The sequence below is a fragment of the Mastigoproctus giganteus genome, chromosome 3, assembly GCF_048544385.1.
Source record: "Mastigoproctus giganteus isolate SK-2022 chromosome 3, ASM4854438v1, whole genome shotgun sequence".
NCBI lineage: Eukaryota > Metazoa > Arthropoda > Arachnida > Uropygi > Thelyphonidae > Mastigoproctus > Mastigoproctus giganteus.
Genome location: NC_143577.1, coordinates 239,923,858 through 239,946,127, shown reverse-complemented (window position 1 = coordinate 239,946,127; position 22,270 = coordinate 239,923,858). Strand labels below are relative to the sequence as shown.

General features: G+C 36.0%; 1 protein-coding gene across 4 annotated transcripts in view; it reads right to left on the bottom strand.

Annotated features, from left to right (window-relative positions):
• Positions 1 to 22,270, bottom strand: part of shf (WNT inhibitory factor 1) — an 81,343-nt gene that overhangs the window by 5,263 nt on the left and 53,810 nt on the right. For all 4 annotated transcript variants that reach the window (XM_090369733.1, XM_090369735.1, XM_090369734.1 and 1 more), the window contains 3 exons: positions 17,748 to 17,843; positions 12,775 to 12,870; positions 3,324 to 3,449 (listed from right to left, as the gene is read on the bottom strand). In XM_090369733.1, coding sequence (XP_090225859.1) covers positions 3,324 to 3,449; positions 12,775 to 12,870; positions 17,748 to 17,843 — 318 coding nt within the window. The remainder of the gene's footprint in view (positions 1 to 3,323; positions 3,450 to 12,774; positions 12,871 to 17,747; positions 17,844 to 22,270) is intronic.

Below are 22,270 nucleotides of genomic sequence, written 5' to 3'. Positions count from 1 at the left end.
AGTTAGTCAATCTTAAGTGGGGGAGTAGGTTCCTCCACTCATCAGTTTTTTCAGCTGCACAACATGCAAATTGTCTCATAGATTCACAGATGCATTCTTCTACAGAAAGATACACTATATATGGATTTGAGTGACAAGCTCTGGCGCCATTAAAATAATAATTTGAATTTTTTGTATATATTAGCATCAATGAAGGAAGTTCAAATTATATATGAAAAATGCATTCATAAAAGTCAAATGAACAATCTTCATTTAAAGAAAAAAAAAAACAGCTTTAATAAACATAAAATTGCTGTGTGTTTCTGCAGTTTTCAACTGAAAATTTCAATAATTAAAATGTAGTTCACAGTTATATGGTGCACTTTTCAGATATATTCTTATTGGCTAAACACATAATAACACCTATAAAACAAAATATCAAAAAATATGCTCATAGTAAGACTCAGTCAGACATTGTTAGGTGCTTTCATATATATGAAAGCACCTAACAATGTCTGTCCTAACAAAAAATATCTAAATATACATATATATAGGACATTTTCATGAAATTTTGTATTTGGACTTGTTAAAAATATTTATCAAGCCAAACCAAATTTCATAAAATCAGACAAATAGATATCTAGCAATTTTTTTCTTTTTTCCACACAATTTGTATGGAAAAAAGAAATTCATAGATTAAATGTAGTCTTAATACACTATTGTTAACTTTAGACAGTCTGTTCACTCTTCATGTGTATTGTTGTGCAAGACTTGCAAACATCATGTCACTTGTGAAGAGATACATATATAAAGAGGGAAAAGAGACTTTTTTTAAAAAAAAAGAGTAATATGGGAGAAAAGTAATAAATATTGTACAGTTGCAATTAAATGGCTAAGTTTAGAGAACAAACAGAATTTTATTAATTGTTCTATATGGTTATAATATTAGCAATTAATTCATAAGGAGACAACTATATTTACTTTTCATTTGTATTAATCATAGAAAAATAAAATAATAATAATAATTTAATTTAAGGGAAAAAAAATGGAATATACCTGAAATGTAAGGTACTGCATACATTAGCTAACTTTTTGTATTTTGTTTTTAGTTGTATTTGTATAAAGAGCCTATTGTCTTCACCAGGTCCATCTATCTTACTCTCTGTTCACACTCTGTCTTCCTACTCAACCATCCCTTTATCCATAGCAGTAACTTGCCCTTAATGCCCAATTTCTCCAATTTATACAGCAGTCTTATGTGCAACAGTATCAAAAGCCTTCCTGAAATCCAGGTATATGATATCAGAATTATATTTTGTTACTGGCTCATAGATGCGCCTCCATAGCCAGGTGGGCAGGAGAAACAGTGCGTAGCACAAGCTTCTTGATTAGACCGGGGTTCGAGCCCGTGACCACCAAATACGGAGGATGCGGAAAGGTCAGGGAATGACCACCGCATATCCCCGGAGCAATATGGAGCATTAGCAACTAAGGCTCGTAAAAAAACAAACCCCCCAAAAAAAAAAAAAAAACTGTCTCATAGTATCCAATCAGATTGCTCATACACTCCTGTCTAAATGGTCCTATATTACTTCTTTATCCAGACATTCCATTATTTTCCCTGGAACAGAAGTTAAACTAACAGGTCTGTAATTACTCATGTCACTTTTTAATCCCTCTTTGTGAACTGGAAATACAGTCACACATCTCCTGCCCATAGTGACCTCCCCTGAATCCAAAGATATTCTCATAATTATGGATAATGATTTGCTTACCTTAATATAATTGGATAGATCCCATCCACACCATGTGCATTTTTTATATTTAGCTTCAACAATTTCTCTTACATTTTCTTCTCAGTTATCATAAAATCATTTAGATCTCCATTAGAGTTTGATAAACTTCTGGCATCCCCTTCGCTAAAGAATTCTTAATGGTGAATATAGACAAAAAATACCTATTCAGTTGTCAGCAACCCGAGCAGGTTCATCAACAGTTAGACCACTGACGTCGAGTGGATCAATGCGATTCAATCCCCCAGATATTAAAAGCAAATTTAAAAAAAAAAAAAAAATTACATAGGAGAATAACTAATATAGGTAAAGGTACATTTATTATTATATATTTTTTTTTGTTAAACAAATGTTACTGATAACCTATCCTGTATGGTAATTTCTCTTACACAAAAAACTGAACATTTAAAATATTTACCTAAGCATTCAAACTAAACCAGTTTTATTTTAGTCCTGATATGAGCATTGAAAGCGTAGTGTTGTTGCTCTTTGTTTAAGTAGGTTTACTTTATGTTCAACTATAGCTCAAGATTTATGTATCCTTATCATCTAGTACAAAAATAAAAAAAAAAAAAAAAAACCAAAGCATAATAAATGTAAATCATCTAGTGATGCAATAAAATTTGACGATCTATATTCGTAAGAACAGCAAAAGTTTTAATTGTTTATATTAGCCCTAGAATGGTAATATATGAAAATTTGAATGGTAATTCAAAACAATGCCTCCCATTTCTTCATAGAATGGTTAGTGGCAGCCCCCCCTCCCTCCAGCAGTGCTACCTTCCATCAGTTTGTTTGTTTGTTTGTTTGTTATTTGGTTTTTAGGAGCATTAGCAACTAAGGCCATATTGCTCCGGGATATGCGGTGGTCATTCCCTGACCTTTCCGCATCCTTCGTATTTGGTGGTGACGGGCTCGAACCCCGGTCTAAATCAAGAAGCGTGTGCTACGCACTGCTGCTCCTTTCCACCTGGCTATGGAGGCGCCCATCAGTTTGTAACTTGACGTCAATGTTGAGTAATTATTTTTACTGTAGTCTATGATTTACAAATTATAGATAAGTAAGGTACTCTGCTTATTTTATGAAGTGATACCATTAGTGGCAAATTTTTAAAATTCATGTTATAACAAGCTAAAAACTTGAAGCCCGAACCTAAGTTAGCTACCAAAAATGTATTGAGAGTCAAATTCCATTTCAGACTCTGCCTTTATTCAAGCCAACATTGTCTGAATAAGTCTACAGCAATTCTATAATTGTTGGAATATATGCATAATCTATGTGCAGAAAACATCAGGGAAAAACTCTGCCCAGAGAGTTAATTTTTTATACTAATATTTTTTAATGCTAATGATAACAACAATTAATGTAATAATAACACATACATTGTATATTTTGTAAATAGAAGATTGTTTTAAGACATGCTTTATTGAATAATATTAATAAGTATTAAATTTATGCATCAATACCATTAACTATATAGTCACTGTTACCATTTTACGACAGCTTTCTCTCTCCAAAATGTAAATTAAATAAATCAGTTTAAACTTTACCATTTCGCATAAGGCTATGCCTTTCTGTCATTTTTTCACACTGGGACCCTGTATAACCTTTACAACATCGACATCTATTGATTCCCACACAACGACCACCATTAAGACAAGGTATAGAACATTTGCCTGCAAGACATACAGCAGAATAAGTTGGAGCATCCAGATTCCAGCAGTTGTTTATGTTATGTCAAACATAACGTAATAGAATCTAGTGATGCCATTTGGTATTACTGTGACGTGACATTCATGGCAAAAACCAAAATCCAATGATATATTATGATTACAATAAAAAAATAAATAATAATAAAATAACAGTGAATAAATGAATAATTAGGCGTTTTTGTTTCAAGTTCTATCAACTTTGTCTGTAATACAAAAACATGGTGAAAAAAACATGATCATTAAGAAAGCAGTGAAGTTCAAACTGTTCCAGTCTTAGATTGAGGGTACAAACAAGAAAAGGCTTTATTATAAACATAATTAGCTGTAGTCAGAAAAGAAATAATGGTAACAGAGGAAGATAAAGAATTCAAATCTACATTGAACACAAAAATAATTAATAATAGAAATAGTTCCTGTAATTGATTTTTCATTTCAGTAAACACTCTCAGGAAATACTGTCAAAAATAACATAAAACTTCCATCACAATAATTATTAGCATTAGCATTAGTAGAGGCATTTGATGCAAGAAAGCAAGCTTATGCAGCATCAGCCAAAAAAAAAAAAAAAAACCCACTTCCACTTCACCCCTCTGTTCGTTCAAAATACCGGTCCAGCTGAGCCTTAAACTTATTTAGGCTATCAACCTCCATTACAAGGGATGGAAGTCTGTTCCACCAACCAACCACCCGCTGGCTAAAGGCAAATTTCCGCACATCTATCCTACATCTGTCTTTCCTCAATTTGAATTTATGCCCTCTCAGGTGATTTTTCTGAGCTAGAGGAAGAATCCCATCAGCATTGAGCATGCTCAAACCATTCAAGGCTTTATACACCTCTATTAGATCACCTCGCTGGTGCCTAGTCTCCAGACACTGTAATTTGCAAAACTTAAGCCTTTCTTCGTAAGAGCACCCCTTTGTTCCATTCACTAATCTTGTTGCCCTTCTCTGTACTCGTTCCAGCAGCTCTACATCCTTCTTGAAATGAGGCCTCCAGATCTGTATACAGTACTCTAGGTGTGGCCTGACCATTGCCTTATACAAGGGAATAATCACCTCCTTATCCCTGCTGGAAAAATTCCTGTATATCATTGACAATACTCCATGAGCTACTCTTGCAGCCCGTCTGCACTGCTCAGAGAACTTCATATCTGCCTGCACAACCACCCCCAAGTCCCTTTCATTCTCTACCACTGTCAGTGTAGTACCACAAAGTTGATACGTTGCTCTGGGGTTGCTGTTTCCCATGTGTAGTACTTTACATTTGTCAATGTTAAACTTCATTTGCCACCTCTCAGCCCATCTGCTCAACCTTTCCAGATCCTGTTGCAGCAGCATAGTGTCAGTAGTGTCCTTGACAACCCTGCCAACCTTTGTATCGTCTGCAAACTTGGACATTAAGCTTGATATACCATCATCAATATCATTTATAAATACAGAAAACAATAATGGAGAAGCAAGCAACCAGTAATGAAAATTTATGAATTTATTCCTGCATATCTTTAGGAAGATATCACATCCTTAGCTGCTACTATTTTATAGTCAAACATTTAATAACCCTTGCTTCCTCCAAACCAATACATAATAAGGCAGTGTTGGATAGCATTAAATCTTAGAAATAATTGTTGAAATAAACATCAGAGAGCCATTATCTTCGAGTCCTCCACTTTTGACATGGAATAATCTCTGTTTCTGAACTGAGAATGTGAATGGTAATTTGCAACTTCTGTTAGATTTGAGAACTATTAAAAAAAAAAGTCACTTTTTGAAAGACTGTCTGTCATTTATGTTATAGAAGATTACCAATGTGCCTATATGGAATGAAGGCAGTGATGGATTTAGGTAATCATGAGCCCTATCACATATAAATACAAGAAATATTATATTCTTCTAAAATGTCATTATTAAAATTAAAAGTGGGTACTTGAAACAGAATATATTTCTGTAATATATTTATATAACTAGATCCAGATGTAATAAGTTACGATAAACAAAATGTAATCAAAAGCAAAAAACTTTACTCCTTTACTCCTTACAATTGGGGAGGGGGGGTTGACCTTTGGGCCCTGGACCAAATGTGCCACTGCATCCCAGTAAATCTGGCCTTGAATGAAATATTTTACCAAAACTATATTTAAACTTCAGTATTACCAAATACATCTGGGAAAAAAAGGTAGGGAGTATTCTGCATTTACCATTCAGCTTAAATGTAACAAAATAAGTCAGATGTCACAAGCAACAAAGATATCTGCATATTCTCCTCAAGCTTAAATGAATACTGTTATAGCTAGATAAGAGAATCTTCTGCCTTCAGAATAGTCTTCTTATCTAACCCACTGATGCATAAAGTCACATTTCCTCCATAAATTATTAGTAAACCAGTGTAAATGCCAATCATTTTGATTGGCATTTACACTGTTAGTTACATATTTATCAAATCCATGTGATTAGTAAAAAATGGGATATGGTAATAAAGTTTCATCTGTAAAGATGAAACTTTATTACCATATCCCATTTTTTATCATTTTTTTATTTATCTGTGTAGGATCTCAACTTTGTCTCAAAATAAGATAGCCTCTTTTTTAAGTTATTAACTACAAAAAAAAAAAAAAGACATCAAGATATTGAGCTTCTTGAAAGGGTCCAAAGATAGGCAACTTGCTTGGGGAGATTGGCAAAAAGTGACCATAACGAGGAAAGACTCTGATTATGTAGCCTAGAGAGGTTGGCAACCAGGCACCTCAGTGGGAACCTGATTGAGGTTTATGAGGTTTATATGGCTCTGAGAGGGGCTAGCAAAATGAATGAAGGTGGGATTTTCACTGTTATAAAGAATTCTAAAACTCAGGGGCATAAATTCAAATTACAGTGGAAGTGGTTTAGACTAGATTGTAGGAAGTTTTCTTTTAGTCAGTGAGTCATTGATTATGGAACAAGTTGTCTTCACAGGTAGTTGAGGCTGACAGTTTGAATAAATTCAAAGGTCAATTGGATAGTTACCTATGCGAGGAGGGAAGCACATAATTTGTATTTTCTTATATACGAGGGGTTTCTGAAAAGTAAGGTAACACATTTTTTTCTCTCGATGATGTTTAATAATACAAAGTTGAAATTACACACAAAGAAATAAGTGAACATGCACTACTTCTCCACAAAGTCTCCAGTTTTCTTGATGCACTTGTTCCAATGATGGATCAGTTTATCAATACCAGTCTGAAGAAGTCCGTGCCCACATGCAGTAACCAACATCGCACTGCCTGATGAACTTCCTCATCTGTGGTGAAATGCTTTCCTGAAAGGTGTTTTCCCGAAGTCTATCTTCAATGTCAACACGGCCCACTTTAAATTCATTGCACCAAAAACACGTCTACTTCTTTGTCATCACCTTTTCACCATACACAGCAACCAGTTCACAGTGAATGTCACTTGGTGAAGACCCTTTTGCTTGCAAAAAGCAAATAACTTCACAAACACCTGTTTTGGACCACACTTGAATGGTAGCTGCCATTTTGCAACTGGAATCTGCTGTGAGGCGACAGTACCGCAACATTACACTGGCAGTCTTTTTGAACGTTATTAATGGGTCTATCTGTCCACCGCGTTTCATCTCATTCCTTTTCACCATCATTAAGAAAAAAATGTGTTACCTTACTTTTTGGAAACCCCTTGTTCTTGGGGTTTTTTTTAGTTTTTTTTTTTTTTTTTTTTTTTGGCCAGTGCAGTAAAAGCCTGTGGCTTCCTTGCACTATATGGCAAATACTATTACCGTTATTACTATTAATAATTTGATTAGCCTAAATGGAAAATACAATGTTATTCAATTAAGATGCAATCCAGTTTGCAATACAACAAAATTTTATTATAGATGAATGCAGAATTTAATCAAAACTATTACAGAATGCAAGGATGTGTTCATGCTTCTTATGGAGACAAGCATGCACTCTTTTTAGCTTGATTTGTTTGATGTAACTCTACGAAGAAATTCCATTGTACAAATACAATGTCCTCCATTTTTAGGACAAACAGGAAATACCTGGAAAAAAAAAAAAGAGAGAGTCTTTATTCTGGTCTCTGAAAAAGCCATTTATGGCTTCTGTTAGATTGTCATCACTTGAAAATCAATGCCATGAAGCCCAGTAATTATTATTTCCTCTTCCGAAATTTAAAGAGGAAATAATCACGGAGGGGACTAGATCTGGACTGTGGGACAGGTAGTTGAACTCCTGGAACCTGCAGTCTTTCAGAGTAGCAATTGCTTTATGGACTTGCATACAGCAACACCATCATGAAGAAGCAGGACACCCTGTGTAAATATCTCTAGTGATTGTTTTCTTATGTGGCATGTAGTCAATCAAAATAATTCTTTCCGCATTCCAAAAAAGGTGGTCATGATCTTCCCAGTGGAGGACTAAGTTGTGATTTTTTTGGGCAGGGTGACTGACTATAGTGTTTCCATTGCATGGCCTCCTGTTTTGTTTCAAATCTCAATGATGAAGCTGGATTTCATCACGGGTTATAATTTTTAAAAGAAACCACTGTGCATCTACATCATGCATGTAGAAGTGGTGTTCCCCAGGGTTCGGTGTTGAGCCCATTGCTGTGTTGTATATTTACCAATGATATTGATGAAGGTATACCAAGCTTAATGTCAAAGTTTGCAGATAACACAAAGGTGGGGAGGATTGTTAATAGCAGTAATGACAGTATGCTGCTGCAACAAGATCTGGAAAAGTTGGGCAGATGAGCTGAAAAGTGGTAACTGAAGTTTAACATTGACAAATGCAACGTACTGCATATGGGTAGCAGTAACCCCAGAGAAATGTACCAACTGGATGGTGTTACACTCAGGGTAGTGGAGAATGAAAGAGACCTGGGGGTAATTGTGCAGTCAGATATGAAGTTTTCTGAGTAATGCAGACAGGCTGCCCGAGTAGGTCATGGGGTCTTGTCAATGATATTCAGGATTTTGCGAGCAGTGATAAGGAGGTAATTATCCCCTTGTATAAGGCAATGGTCAAGCCACACCTTGAGTACAGCGTACAGGTCTGGAAGCCTGATTTTAGGAAGGATGTAGATTTGCTAGAACGAGTACAGAGAAGAGCAACAAGACTGGCGAGGGGAACAAAGGGGTGCTCTTACAAAGAAAGGCTTAAGTTCTGCAAATTGAAGCATCTGGAGACTAGGCACCTGTGAGGCAATCTGATTGAGGTGTATAAGGCTTTGAATGGATTGAGCATGCTCAATACTGATGGGATTTTTCCTCTTGCTCAGATTACAAAGTTGAGGGGGTTGGGTATAAACTGAAATTGAGGAAAGACAATTGTCAAATAGATGTGTGGAAATTTTTCTTTAGCCAGCAGGTAGTTGATCGCTGAAACAAACTTCCATCTGTCATTGTGGAAATTGATAGCTTAAATAAATTCAAGACTTAAATAAATTCTATACAAACATTTGGAATGAATGGATGGGTGAAATGGGAAGGGTTTTTTTATTTTTTTTATTTTTGGCTGATGCTGTATAAGCTTGCATCGTATGCTTCTACTAATGCGTAAATTTTCCACACAAATTGAGCCCTACACTTTTTCTGAAGAGTGTGTGTGTGTGTACTCTTGGCACCTAGAGAGAGAACTGACCTTTGACATGGCCCAGTGTTTATAGAAAATGGTCAGTACCAACTCTCAGAAATACTGCATTCTCTTGAAATCAAAAACACTTTAACATATCTAGCCTACATAACCGGGCCTTCAAATTTTTGGTACATTGCTGGAGTTGTCACTTCCACTGGTCATCTTGAGCAGGGATCATCTTCTACAGGTTCTTGACTTCATTTAAACTGCTTAGGTAAAAATTTTATCTGGTATTTAGAAAGAAGCAGCATCACCTTCACAGCAGCATCTTCCATGCATTTATGAATAACTTTTAGTCATTTCCCTCCTTTCATCAAAAATGTGATGGTGGCCCAATGCTCCACATTTCGTAACGTCCATGTTTTACTTTGGATTGGCTACTTTATATCTCTTCTGTTCTTCCACATTTCACTGTAATGAGCTGGGCTGTGCAAATAAGACAAATATTTATGATAAAACTATAGTTTTTTTATGTATGTATCAAGCATATATATAGTATGGTAGACGACTTATTGAATACCCCTCATATTATTGAACTTGGCATTGCAGAAATGATTTGGATACAAGTAACACTCCATAATAAACATTCTTCTCAGAACCCATATTATGTACTGAACTAATATGTGTTGTACTGTTCCTCAAATACCACTTTTACTGTAAAACTGCTTTCTGCCTTACATCTAAAAATATTTTATTCCATATCCAATGACAGCAAATTCTTTGTTGACATAGTTACCTCAGCACACACTATTGACTAATAGGCTGTGTACTAAATGTATAATCTACAAGTTCCTGACTTTAAAACCAGTTCAACAATGTGTATCTTACAATTTGTAATAATCACCATCTCACAAAAAAGAAAACCGAATGTACTTACATTTAGCAAATGTAAAAATTAAGGAAGTAAACAAGCATTTCTTTATACACAAAGTACTTAAAGAAGTAAACCTTTTTATATAAAGGAGGGCTAATGAAAAGCCAGCTTTTGTCCAAAATGAGATGTAATTATATAAGGCAAACTAATAAAACAATGGACAATGAAATCACAATTAAATATGTACAATCAAAACTATACAGCTTGACAAAAGTTGTATAATATGCATGTTGCTAATTTCTGGACAGTATCTGCTGCCTCTAATCTGAAACGTAATTACGATAGAAACATGGATCCTTAAGTGGGTCTGAAAGCATGCTGAATTTCCCATCCCCTGTTTAGACCACGACATCTTGAGGAATTTCATTTGTATACTGTTTCACAGTAAGTAAGATTAACTTTATGGTGAAGCAAATGAGAATCAAACCATGCAAGCATCTGAGATTTTGTTGGAATTCCACCAGTTTGTCTCTGAAATTTGTATAAGTTAACTTCAAACCTGAATAGACCAGTAAAATTTGATCATCACTCACAAAAAAAACTCTGCAGTACAATTTATCTTGCTGCAGACCAGTGAGCACAAAATAAAGAATAGAGACAGATTCAATTTTTATATAAATACATTTTAAAAAAATGCATTTATGTAAATATATGAATTGTGCTTTCCATAAACTTATAATAATATAATTAAACTTAATTTCAACCTTGATTTATTACCTTACCATATATGTAAAGGCTCCACCGGTTTCTATTCTGGAATCTCCTGGTTAATCTTATGCACTCATCTTGGGATGATTATTATTATTATTGCTCTTATATTATTTCTCCCTGATTGGGGGTTCCACCTCGTGACAGGTATTGCTACCAAGTACACAGGGTGGTTGTTGTTATGTTGGTGTTACTGTTGGTCGAGGAACTCTCTGACTATCCTACAGGTGTTCAGGATTGTGACCTTCTGGAGTTCCTTGTAGTTTTTCTCTGGGAATTTTATTATTATTATTTTTCTATTTCTATTCTATTTTCTATTAATATTCTATTTTATAAATATATATTATTCTATAATATACTATAATATATAATATTCTATAAATATTCTATTTTTTCTTCTTATTATTATTATATATGAAAGTCATACATAATCAATATAGAATAATGCTTGATGGTGGATTATTGCAAACAGAATAAACAACAATGCTCTGTGAGGGTGTATTATACAGAAAAACAGCTGAAATAATCCACCCAGCTGCTTACAGGAGCAATGTTCAAAGTGGCTGCCTTGCATTACACAAAACACATCATCACATTTATGTGTACTTTCCTGCACATGTTACAACATACTGAGGTGTATGATAGTAATAAAAGTATATACAGTGGATTCCGGTTATTTGGGCCACCGGTTAATCGGGGCAGCCGTTTATTTGGGACAAATCTTAAAAAACAGAACCCAATCGAGAAAATAGCCAGGGTTTACTTCGCTTAATTGGGACAAAATGCCGTTTAATCGGGACAGGAGACCGCAGCATTACCCTACGATTGTCTCCGACCGTACCACACAGTTCGATCGGATTTCTGGAGGTCACAACCATAAAAACAATAAAAACAATTAGCAGTCACCTGTTTATTGGGCTTTTCTGTTAGTGCAATCTATCATAAACAGATAGTAAACTCGATCTTATTGAATTTACGATAATACCGACAGCTGGAATTCTGTGGGTTATTATGATAAAATGTGTTTACACTTCCATGGAATCTTCAATCATATAAAAAAATTAATTTTCAGATCTTCTCTTCATTCCTATTTTTAAAGCTTTGTAACTCGTTACTCCGTTCTCACTTGCGCGTATTGTGTTACTTGCAATTTGTGTGTGCCGTGTTTTTTGTTATTGATTGCTTATCTTTTTACTGTTTTAAATTAACCCCCACCTACAAATGTCAGTGAACAAAAATGTAAACTAGTTAGTATGTACATATTACAGTACATATTAATTATTCCGATTATCACGTATATTCTTCCGATTTTCACGTATCATTTAATTTTTTAATTGGTAAAGTAATAAAGAGTAAATTTGTGCTTAATATATCTTTACTTTTATAGCCTGCAGATAATATTCCTCCTATTTTCGCTAATTAGAATCGCTGTTTAATAGAATTAAAATTCAATTCATAAACGTGATCACAATGACCGGCACTTACTACACATCGTATAGTGTACGGTACTTAACTATGGTGAGTTCATCGTAACATGATTTGATTGTACAGTGAACTGATTGTAAGGGGGGGGGATTACATTGTATTTTTAACTATTTACGTGAAACTTCGGATAATTGGGGCAGCCGCATAATCGGGCCAAAATGCACTAGTCCTGATGTGTCCCAAATAACCGGAATCGACTGTATTTTGGTCAGTGCTGATAAGTGATATGTGGAATATCAATTCCTTTAAATTTCTTCAAAGAAAGGAAGAAAGAAAAAAATGGGCTAATGGGCACTTATTATAATTCTTAAGGATAATTTTCAATTGTAAAGGCTAATGCATACTTATTATAATTCTGTGCATTGTTCATGATTCCTTTCTGTCTTGTACACATGTGCATGATGTCACTGGTTGTGACTCAAAGTACTGTTGGTTGTTTTTTTTTTTTTTTTTTTTTCTCTACAATGTAGATTTTCAGAGCAGTGCTGTTTATTCTCTTTACAAAAGTCTTCCAACTGGCATCATTCTATGCTGTCTTTGTGCATGATTTTCCTAACACCTTGCATAGGCCCAAAGGCAACAATGTGTGACTTACTGTATTCACAACGAGGGCCATAGTATCCTCGGCGGCACGCACATGTATCTTTCTGAATACATTTTCCTCCATTCAGACATTTTTCCCTGCAGATACCTATGTAAAAGATTCATGACAATTGAAATAGTTTATAACTACTGTAATGAATTATTATCAAATTTTTATTTGAACATATATTAAGCACTAAATAATAATAATAATATACTCATAGTGCTGTCAATCTTATGGTTGAGACAGCGTCAATTTTCAAATTCTTAATTATGTAGTTTTCCTTTGGTTGTATCTTCTTTCACAAATAATATTGTAATCAAAATGTTTATGGATCTTTTGTGATATACCTTGATCCTCATTTTTAAAATATTATTGCTGTTTTTAAAAGCAACAGACCGCAGTCCTTTTACAAATAATATGCAATATTAAAAAAATATCGCTGTAATCTCTAAGTTTTGAAATATTTTAGGATCCTTCTAATTTAAGGACTGGTTATTTTTGAGACCAGGACTACTAAAATTTTTTGTCCATTTTGCATTCTAAAAACGGTACTTTAAATATGAAAAAAAAAAAAAAAAAAATCAGTTTTTGCTACTATAATTAGGATGCCAGCCAAAGAGATAAGCAAACCACCTTTAGCCATAATTATGAGAGCATCCTTGAATACATGGGAGGTCCCTATCGATTAGAGATGTACAAATATTTCCCCAATTTATAAAGAGGGATCAAAGAGTGTTTGAGTAATTAAAGACCGGTAAGCATGACTTCTGCTCTAAGAAAAACAATGGAGTCATTGGTTAAAGAAGTAATGCAGGATCATCCACACAAGAATAACATTACACTGCAATCACACCATGGATTTGTTAAGGAGACATCTTGTCTGACCAGTATGACTGAATACTGTGACACAGTAACAAAGGAAATGGATGCAAAAAAAAAAAATGTGAAAATCATATACTCACATTTCAGTACTTTTGACACTATTGCACTTAAAAGACTGCTGTGCAAATTGGAGCATTGTGGCATCAGGGACAAGTTACTGCTAGGGCCAAAAGGATGGTTGAGTGGGGTGAAGATAATAGTCATCAATGGGCATTGCCCTTCTTGGACTACTGTTATCAGTGCAGTTCCCCAAGATTCAGTGCTGAGCCCATTGTTATTTTCTATATTTATTAATGAAGGCAATATCAATCTTAATGGCCAAAGTTTGCAGATGATATGAAGGTTGGTGGGGTCGTTAATCAGGGTATGCTACGGCAACAAGATCTATAAAAATCAGGCAAATGGGCTGAGAAGTGGCAATTGAAGTTTAACATTGACAAACGACAATTACTACATACGGACAGCAGTAATCTCAGAATAACATACAAACTGTGTAGTACCACACTCAAAGTAGTAGAGAACAAAAAAGAAATGTGGTAATTGTGCAATCAGACTTGAAGTTTTCTGAGAAGTGCAGAAGGGGTGCTAGGGCAGCTCGTGGGGTTTGTCTATGATATACAGGAGTTTTGCTAGCAGGGATAAGGAGGTAATTATTCCACAGTATAAGGAAAGAGGTCACATCTTCAGTACTTCATATGGGTCTGGAAGTACTCATTTTAGGATAGGTATGGATCCACTGGAAAGGGTAAAGAGAAGAGCAATTAGATTAGTGAGTAGAACAAAGGCTTCAAAGAACAAGTTCTGCAAATTGCAGCATCTGAAAACTAAGCACTTGCGAGGAGCTCTGATTGAGGAATTTAAGCTTTTAAATGGATTGAGTAAGCTAAACATTGATGCCATCCTTACTCTTGCTCAGACAACATACATAAGGAGGCACAAATTTAAACTGAGGAAGGATGGTTGCAGCACAGATGTGTGGAAATTTGCTTTCAGCTAGAAGGTAGTTGATTGTTGGAACTAACTTTCATCTTTGGTGTTGCGGAAACAAAGAATTTGGACATTTAAGGAACAATTAGATAAATTATTAGAGAGGATGGACGGGTGATGTAGATATATTGTTTTTTTTTTTGGCTGATGCTATACAGGGTTATTCAAAATGAAGTTCGGGGTTTCAGAATTTTTTTTTTTTGGGAAAGTGCATGTTTCATAATCATTTGTAGCCATCTTGAAAGAACGCATAATATCTCAAGTTTCGTTCCCATGCTCGTGATGTTTGGTATGCTGCACAGCTAACCACCAGATGGCATTGGACGCATACCGCCGTGCAGTCGTTGGTTTGCCTGTGACGCCAGTTCTGCTCTGTTGCGACATGGCTTCGGAATGTAATGAGAAAGCTTTTACTGTGTTGGAGTTTCGTAAAGGATAACGTTTTTGTGCCTCCCTTACCTGCGACTACACCAGAACTGAAAGATCGGATCACCAAAACCATTGACAGCATCACTCCTGACTTACTAAGCCGTGTGCGGGAAGAATTCCTTTTCCGAGTTGATGTCTGCCGGATCACTAAAGGCTCTCATATTGAACATTTATGAGGTATGTAAAAAAACTTCATTACTATACTTGCATTCTGGAAATATTTCTTTTTTCCTATGTCTGCTCATGTGTGTACAGGAATTGTTTGAAACCCCGGACTTCATTTTGAATAACCCTGTATAAGGTTACTTCCTTGCCATTACTGATACTAATAACTAAATGCATTAAACAGCTAATGCTAATGTATGCCTCATCTTTTAATCAGCATGCTTTGATATACATGAAGAACTCAAAACAAAATATAATAATTAAAAGTTTTTCAAAAACTTATATAAAGGTCAAAGGGCATTTTTGATCTAGGTGCTAATTGAAGAACTAAATCAAAATAAATCAGAAACTTGCCAGATATTTTCATTGCTTCTGTTAATTACTTTAATATAATGATATACAATTCCTGTGTGAAGGATATACATGTACACATCTCTACCATGAACTAATTCTTTAATGTCCACTAGGAATTTTAGAAATAAATTTTTTCAAAAGACCCTAGACACCAGAGAATCAGTTTACAATAGAGAGGTATATGATGTGGGGCAATAAAATTTCCAGACTGGTGCTTGCAGTCATGTTCCATGAGTTTGAAAATAAATGGAAGTGGTATGTTGTAAGCAACGAACGAATATGAAATTTTGCTTTAAACTGGAAAATCTGCAATAAAAATGTATGAAATGTTAAACACTGCTTATGATGGTGAAACTTTGATGATGAAATGTCATATCAGTGTGTTTGAATGGTACAAGTGGTTCAAAGACAGACGTGAGGATATTCACAATGACCCAAGTAGTGGGCAACCATCAACTTCTTGAAATGAGGACAGAATTGCAAAGGTTCGGGAAACATTCGGGTGATTGTCATTTGAGCACTCAAAATGATGGTTGATGAGCTGGATGCGAATAAGGAGACAATTTGTCAAGTCCTGCATGAAGATTTGGGGAAACAGACTCACGGATGAACAAAAGCAATGAAGAGATGACTTCATCCAGACTTGTTAAGAAAATCCTAATTTCCTCAACTGTATTGTCACTAGAGATGAGTGTTGTCTGTTTCAGTATGACCCAGAGACGAAATTTCAGAGCATGAGTGGTACTTCAAAATCATCGCCATGGCGCAAAACATTTCATTTACAGAAGTCCAGGATCAAGAGTTTGTTGATTGTGTTTTTCAACAAACGGCATGATTCACAAAGAATTTGTACCCAAAGGGAAGAGGAGTCAATGCTGTCTTCTACATACAGATGCTTCAAAGCCTAATAAATTTCCCAGATGAGACTGCAATTTCAAGAGAAAGGTTGTTGGTGAGAGCACTGTTTTGCAGATGGTTCTTGCTGTACAAAAATGCCCCACCCATGCAATGCTTGTTGTGAAGACATTTCTGATGAGACACAGTATTTACAGATCAATCATCCACTCTACTCTCCTGATCACCAGCAGACTTCTTCCTCTTTCCCAAGGTGAAAACTACCCTCACAGGAAAGACATTTCAGAAGAATGAGGACATGAAAAAAATATATAACCACAAACATCATCTCTTTGGACATCTTTGCGGACTCTTTTCAGAAACTTTTTGAATTGTGTAACAAGTGTACTCAAGCAGGTTGTGTTTACCATGAATAAAAATAAAACAATTTTTGAGCTCCTTCACTGTGTTCTTTTTATTGCACCAGTCCAAGAGTTTTACTGCCACACCTTGTATATCCTCCAAACAGGATCAAAGCTTGATTGTTAATAGGATATCAATAATTTTTTGCTGAAACAAAGCATTAAGCAATGAAAAAGGAATTTGAAATGAAATTGAAAAAGAAACTAAAATAGTTTAAAAATGTATGGAAAATTGTGTAAAAAACAATAAAAATTATGATTTTTAATAATGCATAAAAAGTGAAGTTTTTCAATTAGTATTAGCATTAGTAGAGGCACATGATGCAAGAAAGCAAGCTTATACAGCATCAGCCAAAAACAAAAAAAAAACCTTCAAAATTCATTAAATTAATATTACATAAATTTTTCCCAATATAATAAATTAGGTTTCTTGATCAGCAAACAAGTAGGCAGTTTTCACTTTACAAAGATATTAATAATAACTTTATTTTATTCATTTTTAACAGAATTACAATGCTTGCTTTAGTGGACTTCAGTCTAAATGAGTTCAATTATATCAAATATCACTGATTGAGTTTTAGAGCAATTTTTCCAAAATAGTTTAGTCAATATACACAATACACTTCTCCACAGGTTACTCAAGCAGAAACCTTAACCAAATTATATAAAAACTACAGGTGATTATTACATGAGCTTCAGCCCAATGAATGAGATTTAGAAAAGTTTTTCCAACATTCCCTTATCAGCTGAATTTTTGCATCCTCGTAAATTAAGCCATATCATGTTTTCTACTGCTTAATTCCTTTGGTGGCTATTATTACAAGACTTCAGACAAATATAACTTTTGCTGTTATGAATACTGATTTATTTCCAGATGAATAACTAAATTCAAAAATAAAGCCTAGTTACCTCCTTCGCAGTGTGGACCCTGATATCCATCAGCACAAGAGCAGACTCCCGGAGAAATGCAGGTACCTCCATTCATACACTGGGGATAGCACAGGGCTGTAAGAATTCATAAACAGCAGTTAAGGTAAGTTATTTAATATTAAATAAGAGTTAAGAGTTATACTAAGAGGTATAAGAGTTAAGAGTAGTACATATGGGCTCCATGCCCTGGGGGCACATGTGGGATGAAATTCTTACACTTATTATAGTAGTCATTTTACTTTATTTGAACATATGCCAGATTCTGTAATGAACCTGTCTGTGATATTTGTGATCCAAGAGGATCACGGACTGCCACATAGGTTGGTTATACATGTCAAAAATACAGTTCCAGTTTAAAGTTCAGTGATTAGTTTATTTAATCAGTAAATTCCATTACTGGTTACATGCTTTTTTTAAATTTTTTTTTTATTTATCTCTCTCATTTATATCACTTCATACAATTTTTCCATCAAAAGAATCAAGGAATAGTTAGTAAAAAAAACGTACCTATGTTTGTATTTGATCAAGCACACTTAGCATTAGCAGAGGCATATGATGCAAGAAAGCAATCCTATGCAGCATCAGCCAAAAAAAAAAAAAAAAAAAAAACAACATTCCCATTTCACACCTCCGTTCATTCGAAATACCTGTCCAGCTGAGCCTTAAATTTATTTAGGCTATCAACTTCCACAACAAGGGATGGAAGTCTGTTCCACCAACCAACTACCCGCTGGCTAAAGGCAAATTTCCGCACATCTATCCTAAATCTGTCTTTCTTCAATTTGAATTTATGCCCTCTCAGGTGATTATTCTGAGCAAGAGGAAGAATCCCATCAGCATTGAGCATGCTCAAACCATTCAAGGCTTTATACACCTCTATCAGATCACCTCACCGGTGCCTAGTCTCCAGACACTGTAATTTGCAAAATTTAAGCCTTTCTTCATAAGAGCAACCCTTTGTTCCATTCACTAATCTTGTTGCCCTTCTCTGTACTCGTTCCAGCAGCTCTACATCCTTCTTGAAATGAGGCCTCCAGACATGTATACAGTACTCAAGGTGTGGCCTGACCATTGCCTTATACAAGGGAATAATCACCTCCTTATCTCTGCTAGAAAAATTCCTGTATATCATTGACAAGACACCATGAGCTACTCTTGCAGCCTGTCTGTACTGCTCAGAAAACTTCATATCTGCCTGCACAATTACCCCTAGGTCCTTTTCATTCTCTGCCATTGTCAGCATAGTACCACAGGGTTGATACGTTACTCTGGGGTTACTGTTTTCCATATGTAGTACTTTACATTTGTCAATGTTAAACTTCATTTTCCACCTCTCAGCCCATCTGCTCAACCTTTCCAGATCCTGTTGCAGCAGCATACTGTCAGTAGTGTCCTTAACAACCCTGCCAACCTTTGTATCGTCTGCAAACTTGGACATTAAGCTTCATATACCATCATCAATATCATTTATAAATACAGAAAACAACAATGGACCCAACACTGAACCCTGAGGGACTCCACTAATAACATTAGTCCACGATGAGCAGTGTACATTGATTACCACTCTCTGTCTTCTCCCCCTCAACCATCCCTTTATCCATAGCAGCAATTTACCTCCAATGCCACACTGCTCCAATTTGTGCAGCAGTCTTCCATGTGCAACAGCATCAAAAGCCTTTCTAAGATCCAAATATATGATATCAAAGTTATTAGCATTAGCATTAGTAGAGGCATATGATGCAAGAAAGCAAGCTTATTCAGCATCAGCCAAAAAAAAAAAAAAAAAAAACCCCAGTCCCATTTCACCCCTCTGTTCGTTCGAAATACCTGTCCAGTTGAGCTTTAAATTTGTTTAGGCTATCAACTTCTACAACAAGTGATGGAAGTCGTTTCCACCAACCAACCACCCGCTGGCCAAAGGCAAATTTCCGCACATCTATCCGACATCCGTCCTTCCTCAATTTGAATTTATGCCCTCTGAGGTGATTATTCTGAGCAAGATGAAGAATCCCATTGGCATTGAGCATGCTCAAACCATTCAAAGCCTTATACACCTCTATCAGATCACCTCGCCGGTGCCTAGTCTCCAGACTCTGTAATTTGCAAAACTTAAGCCTTTCTTCGTAAGAGCAACCCTTTGTTCCATTCACTAATCTTGTTGCCCTTCTCTGTACCCGTTCCAGCAGTTCTACATCCTTCTTGAAATGAGGTCTCCAGACCTGTATACAGTACTCAAGATGTGGCATAACCATTGCCTTATACAAGGGAATAATCACCTCCTTATCCCTGCTAGAAAAATTCCTGTATATCATTGACAAGACACCATGAGCTACTCTTGCAGCTCGTCTGCACTGCTCAAAAAACTTCATATCTGCCTGCACAATTACCCCCAGGTCCTTTTCATTCTCCACCACTGTCAGTGTAGTACCGCAGAGTTGATACGTTGCTCTGGGGTTACTGTTTCCCATATGTAGTACTTTACATTTGTCAATGTTAAACTTCATTTGCCACCTCTCAGCCCATCTGTTCAACCTTTCCAGATCCTGTTGCAGCAGCATAGCGTCAGTAGTGTCCTTAACGACCCTGCCAACCTTTGTATCATCTGCAAACTTGGACATTAAACTTGATATCCCATCATCAATATCATTCATAAACACCGAAAACAACAACGGACCCAACACTGAACCTTGAGGAACTCCACTAATAACATTAGTCCACGTTGAGCAGTGTCCATTGATTACCACTCTCTGTCTTCTGCCACTCAACCAACCCCTTATCCATAGCAGCAATTTGCCTCCAATGCCACACTGCTCCAATTTGTGCAGCAGTCTTCCATGTGCAACAGTATCAAAAGCCTTTCTAAGATCCAAATATATAATATCAAAGTTATTCCCTGCATCCAGTTCTTTTGTGACTACATCATAGTATCCAATCAAATTGGTCAGGCAAGACCTGCCTTTAACAAAACCATGCTGCGTCTGAGCTATAACTGAATTCTTGTCTAGATGATCCTGCAGTGCTTCTTTAACCAGTGTCTCCATTAATTTACCTGGAACAGAAGTTAAACTAACAGGTCTATAATTACTTGTGTCAGCCTTTGATCCTCCTTTGTGAATTGGGGTTACATTTGCACATCTCCAGTCTATGGGTACCTCCCCTGAGTCCAAAGAAGCTCTCATAATTATGGCTAGGGGTTTGCATACTTCCTTTGCTGCCTCCTTTAATATAACTGGATAGATCCCATCCACCCCAGGTGCCTTTTTTATGTTTATCCTCAACAATCTCTCCTCCACTTTCCTCTCAGTTATTACAAAATCATCCAGCTCACTGCCAATGTTTACTTTACCTACATCATTCTCCTTCCTGAATAACTCCTCGTGCGTGAATGTAGATGCAAAATACTCGTTTAGATTGTTAGCCACCTGAGCAGGATCCTCAACTGTTGAACCATCAATATCCAGTGGACCAATCTGATTCATCCCTTTCCATCTCGAGTTCAAATATGTAAAGAACTCTTTTCTGTTTTTCTTTGCATCCTTTGCCAAGGATTTTTCGTAGTCTGCCTTTGCCTGCCTAATCTCCTTTGTGACTTGGTTACAGACCAACTTATATCTATCATAGGCTTCCATGTCACCCATTAATTTGTATGTATCCCATGCATTTTTCTTCTCTGCCACATGTCTCATTAATTCATCTGACAACCATTTAGGCCTAAACCTTGAACAATATTTCTTAGTTGGTATGTAAAGCCTGGTAGCCTCCAAGATTAGTTCCTTGAATGCTTCCCATTTTGAATTTGCTGTTGGTAACATCATCAGTTGGTCCCAGTGTATAGAATTTAAATACTGTCTCAGACCATCATAGTCGCCTTTACGAAAACAAAAACCCTTCCCTTTACCTCTGATGGTAGTTACCTCCTTGAGTAAATCCCACTTCAACACACTGTGATCACTGCCACCTAGTGGTTCATTTATCTGCAGATTCTTAATGCATGAAGAATCACTACTGATAATCAGATCAAGAGTATTGCTCCCTCTTGTTGCCTCACGAACATGCTGATGTAGAAAACAATCATCCAATAAATCCACAAAAGCCTTGCTAGTGTGCGAGTGACCAACCCACAAATTCCAGTCAATATCTGGGAAATTAAAATCCCCCATTATAAGACTCTCTGATTTACTGGCCCACTCTATTTCCCTGTACAATATCTTATTATACTCATCAGAGTCATTAGGCCTATAGCACACTCCTACTCTCAATTTTGATTTCCCTATGCTTATGTCACACCAAACTGACTCGACACTGCCCTGTCCATCGATGTCGACTGGCTTCACTTCCTTGGACTTTGTGTTTCTTAATTAATAGCATAACCCCTCCTCCCCTCCTGTCCTGTCTATCCTTTCTATACACATTGTATTCCCCAAATTCCAGTTCCGCATTACTTATATCTGTGTGACACCACGTCTCTGATATCCCAACAATATCTGCCTTTGATGTTTTGA